Source organism: Saccopteryx leptura, chromosome 1 (assembly GCF_036850995.1).
Source record: "Saccopteryx leptura isolate mSacLep1 chromosome 1, mSacLep1_pri_phased_curated, whole genome shotgun sequence".
Taxonomy (NCBI): Eukaryota; Metazoa; Chordata; class Mammalia; order Chiroptera; family Emballonuridae; genus Saccopteryx; species Saccopteryx leptura.
Genome location: NC_089503.1, coordinates 166,859,088 through 166,876,469, shown reverse-complemented (window position 1 = coordinate 166,876,469; position 17,382 = coordinate 166,859,088). Strand labels below are relative to the sequence as shown.

The window sequence follows — 17,382 nt, the reverse complement described above, 5'->3', positions numbered from 1 at the left end:
TGTCTAACTTGATGCTCATCTCCAGTCGATAATTAACAAATATCTGTTACATTGATTGTAGAAACAGGAGAGAGGGCTTCTCATTGGTAGAGATCACACTGAACTCTGAGCAGGCCGGGGTTTTAGTCTTGATTCTCTGGTCTGGCTGTGGTGGGCTGGGTGACCGAATTTTTGGACTGTGCATTCTGTCCCTCCAAGGAGCTTGCATTAAGTGAGCCCTGGGTTTTTTGCTGGCACAAAAGATCTCTAACTCTGGATTTGAGTTGTGGTAGCTCTTGAAAGGAATTTAGATTTTTAATTTATTTTAATTGGCAGCATAGAGTTATCAAGGGCCTTTACAACAATGTCAGTTTTGTGATTATATAACTAAAAAGCGGCATATAATCACAGTTATTGCCACTGATTTTGTTACTCTTTCTGAGGCGCCCTTTAAGATCTGCCCTTCTGGGTCTAAATCCCCCACTGAGTATTCTGGGTTTCCTCAGGAGAGGTAACTGAGGTAACCTGATGATTAGAACCAGTAATACATTAAAGAGAAGCATAGCCCTGGCTTACTCAGAGTCTTTATATTTGCAAAGGTTACAGAAGCAAGTTTCAGGTGGTTTATAGAAAAGATCCTGTTTCACTGTTGATTTTAAGTTAAAAAAAAGTTTTACATGTAATGTTTCAAAAATCCTACGATTCTTATTATAAGTCACTGTAATACTATTTTTCAGGTACATGGTAAAGCATAAGTCGCACCTGAGATTCTGAATTATGTGGTTTCCTCCTGGAAGTCTGGGTTAAGAAGTGTGGATGTACTTTGATCTCAAGACTGAAGAGTCGAGCTTTATGAATTTATCAAAGAACTTACAAATGAAGAAGGTCCCAGATCGATCAAAAGACCTCATTTGATGTGTTATGCTTCAAAGAGATGATGCCTGTCATTCATATAAGCAAACTTTTTGGCTTACAATTATTTTTTTAATATTAGCCTTCTAGTCTGTAATGGAAATTGTATATTTTGATAGAAGTTTTTTCTCTATTGGTTAAACTAGCATTACTTAAAATGTGTTTCTTTAGGAAATAAATGCAGGTTATGAATATGTGTATATTAGAGGTTATTGGGCTCTCTAAGCCATCTTCTGATTTTTCATTGCTCTATAATTCCTTTTATTGAAAAGACTATGTTAAGAATGATTGTTAAATTTAAGTTTCTGGAACTTGCAAAACCAAGCAAAGGGATGTGACTATTTTGGATGAATCAAAATGTCAACCTGTACACTATATGCTTACTTTTTATTTATAAAGGAATAATGAAAAATCAAGAACAGTTCTTCAGCTTTGGTTGAACTGTTCAGCCTTTTCAAGATTTCTTTACTTACATGGAATACATTTAATGAATGTACATTCTTCTCACTGACTCTGGTGATTTTAAAACTTAGAATGCTATATTTCTATCTGTGATACCTTTTTTCCACTTGAAAAATCTCCAAACACAGATTGAAAACCTAATAGGCTATTTAGTACTTTCTATTTTGGGAGCCAGAGTATGTATGATTTGGAGGAAGGAAATGTTATTAGTCCTAGTGCAGTGTAATTTTAACTTCCTTATCTTTTCTCGTAAGTCCAGCTTTGATTCTTAACTTAAAGGGTATGGGAATTTGAGTCTTCTGTTTCTAGGCATGTGTTGACCTTGGAGTTCTTATCTTCCATTATCCTTAACTGTTGATTGATAAACTCTCCCAGGCACCAAAGAACACATTTGGTTAAGTGTCTGAACAGAAACAAGATAAAAACACTGGTATTTTTATGTGTGTATTCAATATCGTATGAAATATAAAACCTATATTTTAACTTAGTAAAATATTTTACTACTTCTCTACTTTAGATAGAGTGTTGCATCCATGGACAATGAATGAGCATTTTCCTTGAGTTGTAATTTTGCCTTTTATTACTTTAAGCAACTTCAAACCTTGATTCCCCTAAAGAGTTTTACTGTTAGAATCGTTGCTAATAATGTATGTCATCTCCCCCTTTTTTCCCCAGTGATCTCTCTTAGGTTAACATTGTTTTCTGTAAACATTGAATTCCTTCTTATGTTCACCTAGCATTACCTAGCCTCATTTTGAAATGTAATGCTGTTGTAAAAATGAGAAGCACTTATTTATTCTTTAAGTAACCATGAAAGTCCCTACCAAGAGGGAATAGAGAAAGTACATATTCATATGGAATTCAGTAGGTTTTTCAGAAGAAAAGCAGTCAGCCCTTGAAATGATTAGTTTTTAGGTTTATTTATAAGGTTTGAACAGATTCTGACCCCTTCTTCTCTGCATCTTTCCTTCTTGAAAATTAAAGAAAACTTAAATTTGTTCACATTAGAATATCTCAGCATATAAATGTTTTCAAAATAAATTATGTATTGTATACTTTCTCCATGATAAAATAGTCAAAATCTAGAATCTGTTAATATTTTAATGTAAGATTACTTAAGACTACTACAAGTGGACATGAACTACCTTTCTATAAAGATTTTTAGTATTTATACTTATGTCATGTATAAAATTTACTTGATACAGAGTGTAGTCAGAATTGGGAACATCTGCTTTAAACAGGATTTATTTTTCTATTTTGAATTTGCCTTATATGCATTCAGAGGCTTCGGGAATACTGTAAGGAACATCAGGAAAAGTACAGATACGCTATGCCATGTATTTTAAAACCAGACCCTTAGTATGTACTTATTCTCTTTGTCTTTTTCTTTTTCTTTTTTTTTTTTGCAGTTCAGTTCCTTATTTAGGTCCATTAGTTAATTTATAGCCATTCTAAAAAAAACACCCAACTCACAGCCAGTCACTGTTAATTTTCTCATGACTCGAAGTCCTACAGCAGCCACTTATCAGTGCCTTGCACATAGTAGGCATTCAGTAAATATTTACATATGTGAATCAGCGGTGTATTTTCAATGTAACCGATTTATCCAGAAAAAGAACTTGGTACTTGGTCTTAGAGTTTGAAAATACAGAATTACAAGGAAAGAAGAGGCGTTTGAAGATATTTTAATAGAAATGAAGTGCTCATTTAATAAAGTCGACTTACTCCTAAGTTACTGTTAACAGGAGACGACCATGTCTCGTCCCATTAAAAGCAAGCTTCATTTCATGATGCAGTGGACACTCCTCAGTCAGGCAGCCCTGAGAGGCGTGTAGGTTTCCATCCGTGGCTCTCAACCCCCGACTACGGGCGGCAGTTATTTGGGGGCCTTTGAAAAAGACTGTTGCCTGAATGCCAATTCTGATTTAATTTGGGATGAGAACTGGTCATCAGTATTTTTAAAAAGCTCTTTTAGGTCCAGAAAAGATTGAGAATCACTGGTTTAATTTGTTACTGAAAACAATACCAGTATTAATTGTCGTGTTTCTTTTTTTCTTCTTTTTTCTTTTTTTTTGTGGCCACCCTTTGCACTAGACCATCCCCCGTTATTGGTGGTATTGGCCTATGGTTCCACATGACAAATTCAAGTTTTATTTATTTAACATAGGAGTATTTTGCTGTTTAATATTTAAACAATGTTTAATATATTTCATGATAAACTAGTATTATAGTTTATGATTTGTTTTCCATGTGTCTGTGCCCTTTACTGATTTTTTTTATTTTAAACAGCATGACAACAATCCATACAGAAATAACCAATTGACAATGAGAAAAACTTCATAGTTGTAAAGGTAGAAGTAAAGTATTAATTTCTTGTCTGCCATGCAGAATTAAGAGCTTGCTTATGAAAGGAAAGAGGCATACTTTTTCATTGGTCAGCACAGAAAAGTAAAAAAGTAAATTATTCATTTAAATAAAATTCATTATCTAATCAACATTGAAGGAAATATTTTTTTCCTAAATAAAAGTTTTTGTGACTCCTAAAAAAATGGAAGGAATGACATTGTCCTTTTTTGGAGGGTGGGGTGGGATGGGGTCTTTAGTTGCTATATTTCTTATATAATAATTCCATTTTATTGGTGTCAACAATAGAGACGGTGATGGTACAGTATACATATGACGTGGCCGGTAATAAAGCGCCAGGCCCTCAGACACCTATTATGAGTCTTGTTAATAATAAGGTAGTTAAGTTTATAAAATTCTTTGTGGCTAATGGAATATTTTATATTATGGTATAATAATTACAAAAGCTGGTAAAAATGAAAGAACATGAAAAATAAATTTAATTACATTAGCCTTAATGTTATTTGAATTTTTATTATTCACTGGTTACGCTTAATGATAGTATATTCACTTTAAAGAAAAAATTGGGGGGGGGAGGAAGTGACCTAATTTAACTGCAGATTTGGATTAGACGTTTTGAAATGCCATGCCTGATATGTCCTGGGCTCGTCACTGCCACATTAGCATATACCTTGACCCTCGCACGGTGTTTACATTATTACATTGGGATAATAAATAAGGAAAAGTTGAAAGTGTACTGTAATAATGTATAAATGCATAATATTGATAGTTAATCATACTTTCAGGTGATCTGTTTGGGTTTATGTATATTATTTTAGGTAGTGCTTTTTAACAGGATCTTGGGAGTTATAAACCTGTTGCCATTTAACTGAGTAAGGCTAACAATATAAACTGATTTTATTACCAAAATTTAAAAAGTGGGATGATTGTCAAATTTAAGTAAATGATCTGAGAATTTTTTTTGCCACTGAATTCCATTTTAAATCCACTTTCAGTAGACTAACAGCTGCTGGGCCTCCAAGTTGGATTGCAATGCCAGCATGCACGTGGTGTGCGCGCACTCCGTGATGTATAGCCACCAAGTTGTGCTCGTTGTGAGGAAAAGCAGTTCTTGCATGGAGGTCAAGCTTGGGCTGTGTGACCTGTTGAAATGTTCCTTCATTCGGGGACACCCACACTTCAGGTGTCACTACAAAGAAAACACGTTTCAGTTCCTTTTGTTAAGAGCCCCCAGGTGATGCCCACCCACCCCAGTTGCGCAGTGGAGAAAGGAGAGGAAAGGCGAACTGTGTTCACGTGTGGGGCTGCTGCCGTCGGAAACCCACCAGTCCCTTGATTGAGGCGCGGGTACAGGACGGGGGGGGGGGGTGGTGGTGGCGGGAGGCGCGCCCCGCTCCCGCACACTGCGCCGGCCTCTGCATGTGCACGCGCGGCTGCCCAGGTGCGAGCGCGTGCCCAGCGGCTGGGAGTCGGCGGTTAAGAACTTGCGGCTGCGTTTCGGTTTCCTCCGTTTCCGTGGGAGACCAGGGGTCTGCGCATGTGGAACCCACGGGGCCCTGCGGGTGGACCTGCATGGGTGAGGGTCACCTGCCGGGATTGTGGGATCGTTGGCTCTGAAAAAGAGCGAGTTGGGTGCCGGTGCCGTTAGTCCCCTTCTGTCTTCGCGAGTTAAGTCCCTGGAGACTCAGCTCTTCGTCAAGGGGATAGGTCACGCCCCGGTGGGTTACCTGGTCCTTACAGGTGAGCATCCTGAGTTTAACCTTTGCAGTTTAAACTTTTATTTGTCTATCACAGTTGACATTCAGTGGTATTCTGTATCGGTTGCTGGTGTCCAGCAGAGCGGTTAGACTTTTCATTTCCTTCACAAAGTGTCCCTCCCCCCCCCCCCATATTTCTAGTACCCACCTGCCCCCACACAGTTATCGCAATATTAACTATATTCCCTGTGTTGTACTTGACACCCTCATGACTGTAAGTTCCAATCTACTCAGTCCCCTCACCTTTTACACTCAGCCCCCAATGCCATCCCCTCAGGCACCTGTCAGCTTGTTCTCTGAGTCTGTTTCTGTTTTGTTCGTGTACTATTCTTTAGAGCCCTCATGTAAGTAAGATCATGGTGCTCCTCTCTGTTATTTCAGTGAGCCTAAAACCCTGTACGTCCCTCCATGTTGTCACAAAAGGTAAGGTTACGTTCTTTTTTATGGTGGAGTAATATTCCATTATACCTATGTACAACTCTTCTAGCCACTCGTCTCTTTTTTTCTTTTTAATTTATTCATTTTAGAGAGGAGAGGGAGAGACAGAGAGAGAAAAGGGGGGAAGGAGCTGGAAGCATCAACTCCCATATGTGCCTTGACCAGGCAAGCCCAAGGTTTCGAACCAGCGACCTCAGCACTTCCAGGTCAATGCTTTATCCCACTGCGCCACCACAGGTCAGACGCCACTTGTCTCTTGATTGGCACTTGGGTTGTTGCCTGATTTTCACATTTTACAATATGAGAACACACTGTAGTACTCCTGTGTAAGCAAATCGGTCACGGCGTGACCATCCAAGTGGTGCCAGGGTTGCGTGAGACTGTCCTGCGGTCTTGTGGATGAAGAGCCACACGGGCCACGCTGGACCCTGACTCCCATTGCACTCATGAGTGTCAACAAGATGTGTTCTGCTCCAGGGACAGAATGCTCCAAGGCTCAAAGTTGATAGAATGTACATAAATAACAGCGCATAGCCAACAGATCCCTTTTCCTCTCACATTCTAAAACACTTGGCCTCTATAGTGAACTGTGTAAGAAGCAACATTTACAGTGGGTGGGAAGACTTCCTCTCAATTTTCACAAGTCACAGACACAAAAGATAAAAAGTAGCCCTGGAGAAGGCTACGTTGTGGCATGCGTCTCATAATTCCTTGTAGAGCCCTTGGCACAGGAGTGTTTATAGAGAACAATTTGCCATCACCCAGAGAATGGGGGTTTATAGTACGTGAGGGATGAGGACACCCACCACGCTGCCGATCACGTTTGGGCCCCCTCCTGGGCTGTGCTTCATTTGCCCAAAAGTCCCAAGTGGAAAAACGTGGGGTCAGACAACATTGGCTGCAATGGAGTGTGTCCTCATAGAGACACTGTCCTGGAGAGTACAGTGTTAAAAAAGGAAATAGGGCATCTGTTTCTCTTTAAAATGGTTAGATAATGTGGTTTTATTTAACAGTGGAATAGTTTGAAAAGTTGATCAAGTCGTGTGTGTAATGGTTAAGGGAGAGTGGCTGAGCTCGTTCGTGGCTCAATCGGGTAGTTTCTAGCACAGTTGTGTTTATGGTGATTTTGATTTATATGTTTATTCTGTATTTCCCATAATGCACCACTGAGTACAAAAGAGGTATAGGGGTTACTGAAGATGAGATAAATTGAGGAACATTGATGATGTTTCAAACGTTTGGATACAGGAATTTGAGGAGAGATGGAATTCTGTGGGCATGCCAACATTTTCTCTTGGTTGCACCGTGGATCTTTTTTTTTTTTTTTTAATCATTTTTTAAATTAAATTTAAAGCAGTGACATTGATAAATCAGGGTACATATGTTGAGAGAAAACATCTCCAGATTATTTTGACATTTGATTATGCTGTATACTCCTTCTCAAAGTCAAATGGTCTTCTGTCACCTTCTATCTGGTTTTCTTTGTGCCCCTCTTCTCCCCCACCCCTCTCTCCTTCCTCGCCCCATCCCCCCTCCCCCCCCACCCCTACCCCTATTACTATCACATTCTTTTTCATGTCTCTGAGTCTCATTTTTATGTCCCATCTATGTATGGATTCATATAGTTCTTAGTTTTTTCTAATTTACTTATTTCACTCCGTATAATGTTATCAAGGTCCATCCATGTTATTGTAAATGATCCGATGTCATCATTTCTTATGGCCGAGTAGTATTCCATAATATATATGTACCAAAACTTTTTTGTTTGTTTGTTTTTTTTTTTTGTTTTTTTTTTTTTCATTTTTCTGAAGCTGGAAACAGGGAGAGACAGTCAGACAGACTCCCGCATGCGCCCGACCGGGATCCACCCGGCACGCCCACCAGGGGGCGACGCTCTGCCCACCAGGGGGCGATGCTATGCCCATCCTGGGCGTTGCCATATTGCGACCAGAGCCACTCTAGCGCCTGGGGCAGAGGCCACAGAGCCATCCCCAGCGCCCGGGCCATCTTTTGCTCCAATGGAGCCTTGGCTGCGGGAGGGGAAGAGAGAGACAGAGAGGAAAGCGCGGCGGAGGGGTGGAGAAGCAAATGGACGCTTCTCCTGTGTGCCCTGGCCGGGAATCGAACCCGGGTCCTCTGCACGCTAGGCCGACGCTCTACCGCTGAGCCAACCGGCCAGGGCCGTACCAAAACTTTTTAATCCACTCGTCCTCTGACGGACACTTGGGCTGTTTCCAGATCTTCGCTATTGTGAACAATGCTGCCATAAACATGGGGGTGCATTTCTTCTTTTCAAACAGTGCTATGGTGTTCTTGAGGCATATTCCTAAAAGTGGGATAGCTGAGTCAAAAGGCAGTTCGATTTTCAATTTTTTAAGGAATCTCCATACTGTTTTCATCAGTGGCTGCACCAGTCTGCATTCCCACCAGCAGTGCGGGAGGGTTCCCTTTTCTCCACATCCTCCCCAGCACTTATTCTGTGTTGTTTTGTTGATGAGCGCCATTCTGACTGGTGTGAGGTGATATCTCATTGTGGTTTTAATTTGCATTTCTCTAATGATTAGTGATGTTAAGCATTTTTTCATATGCCTATTGGCCATCTGTATGTCCTCTTTGGAGAAGTGTGTATTCATCTCTTTTGCCCATTTTTGGATTGGATTGTTTGTCTTCCTGGTGTTGAGATTTACAAGTTCTTTATAAATTTTGGTTATTAACCCCTTATCAGACGTATTGTCAAATATGTTCTCCCATTGTGTAGTTTGTCTTTTTATTCTGTTCTTATTGTCTTTAGCTGTGCAAAAGCTTTTTAGTTTGATATAGTCCCATTTGTTTATCCTGTCTTTTATTTCACTTGCCTGTGGAGATAAATCAGCAAATATATCGCAGCGAGAGATGTCGGAGAGCTTACTGCCTATGTTTTCTTCTAAGATGCTTATGGTTTCACACCTTACATTTAAGTCTTTTTTCCATTTTGAGTTTATTTTTGTGAATGGTGTAAGTTGGTGGTCTAGTTTCATTTTTTTGCAGGTAGCTGTCCAATGTTCCCATTTGTTAAAGAGGCTGTCTTTACTCCATTGTATTTCCTTACCTCCTTTGTCAAATATCAGTTGTCTGTAGAGCTGTGGGTTTATTTCTGGGTTCTCTGTTCTGTTCCATTGATCTATATGCCTGTTCTTATGCCAATACCAGGCTGTTTTGAGTACAGTGGCCTTGTAGTATAACTTGATATCAGGAAGTGTGATACCTCCCACTTTATTCTTCTTTTTTAAGATTGCTGAGGCTATTCGTGTTCTCTTTTGGTTCCATATAAATTTTTGGAATATGTTATCTATATCTTTGAAGTATGTCATTGGTATTTTAATTGGTATTGCATTGAATTTATAGATTGCTTTGGGCAATATAGACATTTTAATGATGTTTATTCTTCCTAACCATGAGCACGGTATATGCTTCCACTTGTTTGTAACTTCCTTGATTTCTTTTATCAATGCTTTATAATTTTCCGAGTAAAAGTCTTTAATCTCCTTGATTAAATTTACTCCTAGGTACTTTATTTTTTTGGTTGTAATAGTGAAGGGGATTGTTTCCTTAATTTCTCTTTCTGACCATTCTTGGCATGTAAAAATGCCTCTGATTTCTGAGTATTAATTTTATATCCTGCCACTTTGCTGAATTCATTTATCAGGTCCAGTAGTTTTTTTGACTGAGACTTTAGGGTTTTCTATATACAATATCATATCATCTGCAAATAATGATAGTTTTACTTCTTCTTTTCCAACTTGAATGCCTTATTTCTTCTTCTTGTCTGATTGCTATGGCTAGGACTTCCAGGACTATGTTGAATAAGAGTGGTGAAAGGGGGCACCTCTGCCTTGTTCCTGATCTTAGGGGATTGCTTTTCATTTTTGCCCATTGAGTATGATGTTGGCTGTGGGTTTGTCATAGATAGCTTTTATCATGTTGAGGTATGTTCCCTGTATTCCCACTTTGTTGAGAGTTTTGATCATGAATGGGTGCTGGATTTTATCAAATGCTTTTTTTGTATCAAAATTATCATGTGGTTTTTTCCCTCCTTTTTGTTTATGTGATGAATCACATTGATTGATTTACGAATATTGTACCAGCCTTGCCTCCCCAGAATAAATCCCACTTGATTATGGTATATGATTTTTTCCATATATTGTTGGATCCGGTTTGCTAATATTTTGTTGAGGATTTTAGCATTAATATTCCTCAGAGATACTGGCCTATATTTTCTTTCTTTGTGTTGTCTTTGCCTGGTTTTGGAATCAGGATTATGCTCGCCTCATAAAAGGAGCTTGGAAGTCTTCCTTCCTCTTGAATTTTTTGAAATAGTTTGAGAAGGATAGGAGTTAGTTCTTCTTTGAATATTTGGTAGAATTCAGTTGTGAAGCCATCAGGCCCCGGACTTTTCTTTATTGGGAGTTTTCCTTTTTTTTTTTTTTTTTGTATTTTGTATTTTTCTGAAGCTGGAAACGGGGAGAGACAGTCAGACAGACTCCCGCATGCGCCCGACCGGGATCCACCCGGCATGCCCACCAGGGGGCGACGCTCTGCCCACCAGAGGGCGATGCTCTGCCCCTCCGGGGCGTCGCTCTTTTGCAACCAGAGCCACTCTAGCGCCTGGGGCAGAGGCCAAGGAGCCATCCCCAGCGCCCGGGCCATCTTTGCTCCAGTGGAGCCTCGGCTGCAGGAGGGGAAGAGAGAGACAGAGAGGAAGGAGGAGGGGGGTGGAGAAGTAGATGGGCGCTTCTCCTGTGTGCCCTGGCTGGGAATCAAACCCGGGACCTCCGCATGCCAGGCTGACCGGCCAGGGCCTGTTGGGAGTTTTTTGATAACTGTTTTGATCTCATTTTGTGTAATCGGTCTGTTTAGGTATTCTGATTCTTCCATATTGATTTTTGGAAGATTGTATGTTTTAAGGAGTTGGTCCATTTCATCTAGGTTGTCTACTTTTTTGGCATACAGTTCTTCATAGTATTTTCTTATAATATTTTGTATTTCTGTTGTGCAGTTGTTATTTCTCCACTCTCATTTCTAATTTTATTTGAGTCCTCTCCTCTCTTTTTCTTGGTGAGTCTAGTTAAAGGTTCATCAATCTTGTTTACCTTTTCAAAGAACCAGCTCCTAGTTTCATTGATCCTCTGTATTATTTCTTTAGCCTCTATGTCATTTATTTCTTCTCTGATCTTTATTATTTCCTTCCTTCTACTAGCTCTGGGCTTTACTTGCTGTTCTTTTTTTAGTTCTTTTAGATGCAGGGTTAAGTTGTTTATTTGAGCTTTTTCTAGCTTCTTAAGGTGTGCCTGTAGTGCTATGAGCTTCCCTCTCAGTACTGTTTTTGCTGTGTCTCATAAATTTTGAGTTGATGTATGCTCATTGTCATTCGTTTCTAGAAATTTTTTCTTCTTCTTTGATCTCATTCTTAATCCATTTGCTATTTAACAACCTGCTATTTAGTTTCCATGTGTTTGAAAATTTTTGAGCTTTTCTATTGTGATTCATTTCTAATTTCATGCCATTGTGATCAGAGAAAGTGCTTGATATCATTTCAGTCTTCTTAAATTTGTTGAGAGCACTTTTGTGCCCTAACATGTGGTCTATCCTAGAGAATGTACCATGAGCACTTGAAAAGAATGTATATTCTGCTGCTTTAAGGTGAAAGGTTCTGAAGATATCTATTAAATCGAGTTGATCTAGTGTGTCCTCTAAGTCTGCTGTTTCTTTGTTAATTTTCTTTCTTGAGGATCTATCTAGTGATGTTAGTGGGGTATTGAAATCCCCTACTATTATAGTATTGCTGTTGATCTCGCCCTTTAAATCCATCTAAGTCTGCTTTTTATATATTTAGGTGCTCTTATATTAAGTGCATAGATATTTATAATAGTTATATCTTCCTGTTGGATTACTCCCTTTATCATTATTTAGTGGCCTTCTTTATCTCTAACTATAGTCTTTATTTTAAAGTCCATTTTGTCTGATATAAGTATTGCTACCCCAGCTTTTTTTTCATTTCCATTTGCATGAAATGTTTTTTTCTACCCTTTTACCTTCAATCTATGTGCATCTTTTGATTTAAGATGTGTCTCTTGTAGAGAGCATATGTATGGGTCCTGTTTTCATATCCATGCAGCTACCCTATGTCTTTTGATTGGATCATTTAATCCATTTATATTTAAGGTTATTATTAATATGTAGTTGTTTATTGCCATTTTATTCTTTAAAGCTGTATTCCTTTTTTGCTATATTCTTTTCCCACTTTGATCTGTTTACACCAGGTCCCTTAACGTTTCCTGCAGCATTGGTTTGGTTGTGATGAATTCCTTGAGTTGTTTTTTGTCTGGGAAGCTTTTTATTTCTCCTTCGATTTTAAATGATAGCCTCGCTGGATAAAGTAGTTTTGGTTGTAGGTTTTTGTTCTGCATTACTTGGAATATTTCTTGCCATTCCCTTCTGGCCTCAAGTGTTTCTGTTGAGAAGTCAGATGTCATCCTTATGGGGGCTCCTTTGTAGGTGGTAGTCTTTTTTTCTCTAGCTGCTTTTTTTTTGTATTTTTTTTCTGAAGCTGGAAACGGGGAGAGACAGTCAGACAGACTCCCGCATGCACCCGACTGGGATCCACCCGGCACGCCCACCAGGGGCGACGCTCTGCCCACGAGGGGGCGATGCTCTGCCCCTCCGGGGCATTGCTCTGCCGCAACCAGAGCCACTCTAGCGCCTGGGGCAGAGGCCAAGGAGCCATCCCCAACGCCCAGGCCATCTTTGCTCCAATGGAGCCTTGGCTGCGGGAGGGGAAGAGAGAGACAGAGAGGAAGGAGGGGGTGGGGGTGGAGAAGCAGATGGGCGCTTCTCCTATGTGCCCTGGCCGGGAATAGAATCCGCGTCCCTGCACTCCAGGCTGACGCCCTACCGCTGAGCCAACCAGCCAGGGCCTCCAGGGCCAGCTTTGTTATTTTAATTATGATGTGTCTTGGTGTAGTTTTCTTTGGGTTTCTCTTTAATGGAGTTCTCTGTGCTTCTTGAACTTGTGAGAGTTTCTCCTGCATTAATTTAGGGAAGTTTTCAGCTATGATATGATTGAACAAAATTTCTATCCCTTGTTCTTTCTCATCTTCTTTAGGAACCCCTATGATGTGGATGTTATTTCTCTTCATATTGTCAACAGAGCTCTCTAAGAGTTTCCTCATACTTTTTGAGTCTCTTTTCTTTTTTCTTCTCTGTGCCTTCATTGAAGTTGTCCTCCAACTTGCTGATTTGATCCTCAGCTCTGTCCATCCTGTTTTTGGGTGGTCCTGGTTTCCGCGTGCTGGCTAGGTTGTGGCATGGTGGGCTCAGTTCTACACCCTCCCCAGAGGCCAGCACAGGGCAGGATTCTTGTCAAGAGAGGCAACAGTGGAGGTGTTCCTCCCGTAGGTGACGGGGAGAAGGTGGTATTTGCTGGTTAGCGGGTCATTGGCCCACAGAAGCAGAGATAACTTGTTTGTGTTACGGCTCATGGGTCTGTTGCCACTCAGGATAACCCGCTATTTGACTTGAGCTGCAGGGTGGACGGGTAGACAAAAGGGAAGAGTCTAAAGAAACCTGAAGAGAAATAACCGGAATCTGGAGAGAGAGAATGTTCAGAAACGGCAATGGGGGGTGGGTAGTGGGGGTGGCTGCTGGAGCTTGAATTTTGCGAAACCACAAGAGAATAATCAACCGGAGGGGAAAACAAACTGGAGAAAGTGAAACACAAGCCCAGCACATTAAACCATGGTAGACAAACAGGGAGATATCCATTTGAGGACCACATGGGCGATATTTAGTTGTTATCTCTAGAAAAGCAAAACTCAAAGATGATGAGTGGGTGCCAACAATGAAAACACCCCAAAGAGAAGTTTAGGGTGTTGAATGTAAGTGAGGAGCCTGTGGAGGAAAGGCAAGCGGACTTGAGTCGAAGTCACCAAATGCAGGAGGAGAATGTCACTAGTTAGAAAGGGCTCTCCCACCCTAGGGGAAATAAGCTAAGTGGGCCGACTCCTCATTCAGCTGTTCGTTGTGTGCTTCCTGTCAAGGGCAAGCTCTGTTTTTTGTCGCTGGGATCTAGGGTGAGCAAAGTACTGTGCCGTGACCTCGTGGAGTGGGGAGAGGCAGTTGCCAAGTGAATAAATAAGTCAGATGTGAGTGAATGGTAGAGAAGAAAAATGGAGCAAAACAGAGTGATGGGGTCGTGCTGGGATAGGTAGAGAGGATTCCCTAGTGTCTGCGGTGGTCAGGGACATCATCACAGGTGAGGTGACCTGTGAGCAGCAGTTTCAAGGAAATGAGGAAGCCATCCTCTTAAGTAGCCATCCTCATTTGCCAGTAAAACGTAATGATGTTTGTTGAAGTTTAGAGGAAATGATATTTTTCTAATTTACTTTGTTTTAGGAAATGTTCTTGTTTGTAACAAGGAAGTTAAGGAGACTGTTTGGACTGAATGTCACTGCTGATCAGACACAGTTCCTTGAGTTCTCAATATTATTTTGGTTATTTATTTTGAAATATTTTCAAATGCATTCTGCTGTGCATGGAAGACAAGACCTGCTATGGTCAGAAACTGTTGATACTCTGCTTGGTGTGCTTTGTTCATTCCTTCATTCAGCTCCTTGACTTATCCCTAACACCTAATCCTGTGTATTCAGGCTGTGCTAGGCATTGTAAGAATCATCAGGAAGACTAAAGATGACTAAGGCTCTTCACTTTGTTGTTAGAAGCCAGTAGAAGAGACAGAGTTTAGAGAATTATTAAATAATTAAACAGAGTCCAGTAGTCATAGAGATGATGAACACAGGGTATCGCAGATGGGATGGAGAATCTATGAAGTCTTCTTGGAGGACGTATCAACTTCGGTCTAAAAGGATAAGCAAAGTTTAACCTCAAAATGACAAAAGGCAAGGCCATTTTAGGTATTACCTTTTGAATCATTCCATTTTAGATTCAGGAGAAAAGAAATTGCTGTGTGCCGGGTATGTGCAGTGAAGTAATGTATAACTTCCACCAGTACTGGAATCACCCATGAATTTATAATACCGTAGGAAGATGGAGTCAGAGAGTCACTGCTAGGGGGTTAAATGTTCTGAGATGTGTTTCGTGTGTGTGTGTGCGCATGTGTGCTTTATATACAGAATGGAGATTTTTTTTTAAAATATTCATTTTAGAGAGAAGAGAGCGTGAGAGAGACAGAGACAGAAAGAAGGTTAGAGGAGCAGGAGTCATCAACTCCCATATGTACCTTGACCAAGCAAGGCAGGGTTTTGCACCAGTGACCTCACTGTTCCAGGTCGACGCTTCATCCACTGTGCCACCACAGGCCAGAATGGAGATTTCTAGGCAGCTCCAGATACACTTATTGAATGCTTACTACATACAAGCTCTGTACTGAGTCCTTTTTAAGCATTAACTTATGTAATCTTCACACACCCAGCCTATGTATACATGAGACACTGAGACACAATACATTTAGTTTAAGGTCATCTATTAAGTAGAAAATGCAGAATTTGAACCAAGGCAAGTCTCTCATTGAGTCTTTATATTAGAGTGTTCGTGACAAGTGATAGAACACAACCTAAAATATTAAGAACATTGAGTTTTAACATTCCACATTCCTCTGTGTGATAATTTGCCATATTATCTTTCCTGACAATGATAAATGCATGGGTGAAGTTTGATTGGGAAGGAAGTCTCTTACTGGGGGAAAATAATAAAAGAGAAAGTCCATCCAAGATAAATTTAAAGTAGCATTTGAGGAGGTGAGGAAGTATGGTGTGTCTTCAAACTGCTCTCACAGAAAGCAGCTTGAAGGGACGTGTCAGGGAGGGGCAGGGGGACACCCAGAACCTTTACAAGAAATGGATTTTCAGAGCTGCACTCGTCGGATCTTGTCAGACTGGCAGCCCAGGAGAGAGCTGGGAGGGAGGTCCAGGCATGCTGAGGGCTTGCGCAGGAACCAGACGTCACACACAAGTGCACAGTTAAAGCAGAGACTAGAGCCTAATCCAAAACAAAGTCTAATCCAAAACAAAAAAACCCTGCACATATCTGTCCACTACGTGTCTCCCAAAGGATTTGATGCTTCAAGTACTGAGCAATCAGGATGGATTTTTAAACTTAAAAGGATGTTCTCAGTCTGTCATGTTATAAGTTATTAGACGTGAGCCTGACTGGAGATGACGCAGTGGATAGAGCATTGACCTGTGACGCTGAAGCCCCAGGTTTGAAACCCTGAGGTTGCTGGCATGAGCGTGGGCTCATCCAGCTTGAGCGTAGGATTGTAGACATGACCCCAAGGTCGCTGGCTTGAGCAAGGGGTCACTGGCGTGGCTGGAGGCCCCCCCCACCTGTCAAGGCACATATGAGAAAGCAATCAATGAACTTACTAAGGTGCCGCAACTATGAATTGATGCTTCTCGTCTCTCCCTTCCTGTCTCTGTCTGTCTGTCTGTCTGTCTCTCTTTCTCTCTAAGGAAAGCATCAGGCCAAGCATACAACCCACCCCAAGCAGCCTTTACTAAACAAGTCTTTTAGATCTTTGAGACATTATTTTTGTCAAAACAATTACCAAAAATTTAGTTATCTAAGTTTTGCATTTTTCTCTTATCTAGATAAGTTGCTATGTATTGGTTTTTTTTTTTTTTAAATTATTTTTTTCTACCTTTCGAACTTGAAAATTCGTCTTTTAGACTAGTTAAGTAAAATATTGGAATTCAATGTCATGTCCACAGTTCCTCTTAAATTTCCACTGATGATAAAATGCATTTTGTGTTATGACATTTCTCACAAGAACTAAGCATTGGAATAACGGATAAAATATCAGAACACATCTAATAACCAGCTTTAGCTAGCAGAATCCTAAACTATTCCCCTGAGCTCAGGAGTTGAATGGATATTCTAATGGAGCAGACATTTTTAGTTTCTTCTTCTCCTTCATGAGTTAAAATACCCTGTTAAGATTACCTTGGAAGAAATATTTTACTTTAAAATCTAGAAGCATTCACCCACTGTATATTAATTTTATTGTTATTTAATACAATGCCTGGCAATTTAAAATTAAGAACGTTAATACAACTATATCCTAGGAAATAATTGAGTTATAATTTAATAGCCTTCTCAAAAAATTAAATTTCCTATTAAATGGGAATCAGTTGAAACAAACAAATGCTTAATTCATCGTGATTAATATTTAAGAAACCCAATGAATAAATTTGTATATGCATGTATTACAAAAACACTGTATGAAGTCCACTCTGATTTGAAGTGAACATTTGGGGCAGAGCATTTACATGCCTCTACCTTATAACAAAATGTTGGCTTTTCAATCAAATGAGAAACCCAGGTTGTTAAACTAATGTGATAAAACTTAAGTTAACTGATCATTTTGCATCCCCACCGAAAGTAATTTAATTATAATTCCTATATATTTTTAATAAAT

General features: G+C 40.1%; 1 protein-coding gene across 1 annotated transcript in view; it reads left to right on the top strand.

The window, feature by feature from the left end:
* Positions 1-4,207, top strand: part of CDC73 (cell division cycle 73) — a 90,617-nt gene extending 86,410 nt beyond the window's left edge. Inside the window, exon 17 of the mRNA XM_066379917.1 lies at positions 717-4,207. Coding sequence (XP_066236014.1) covers positions 717-753 — 37 coding nt within the window. The 3' untranslated portion in view covers positions 754-4,207. The remainder of the gene's footprint in view (positions 1-716) is intronic.
* Positions 4,208-17,382: the final 13,175 nt, after the last annotated feature.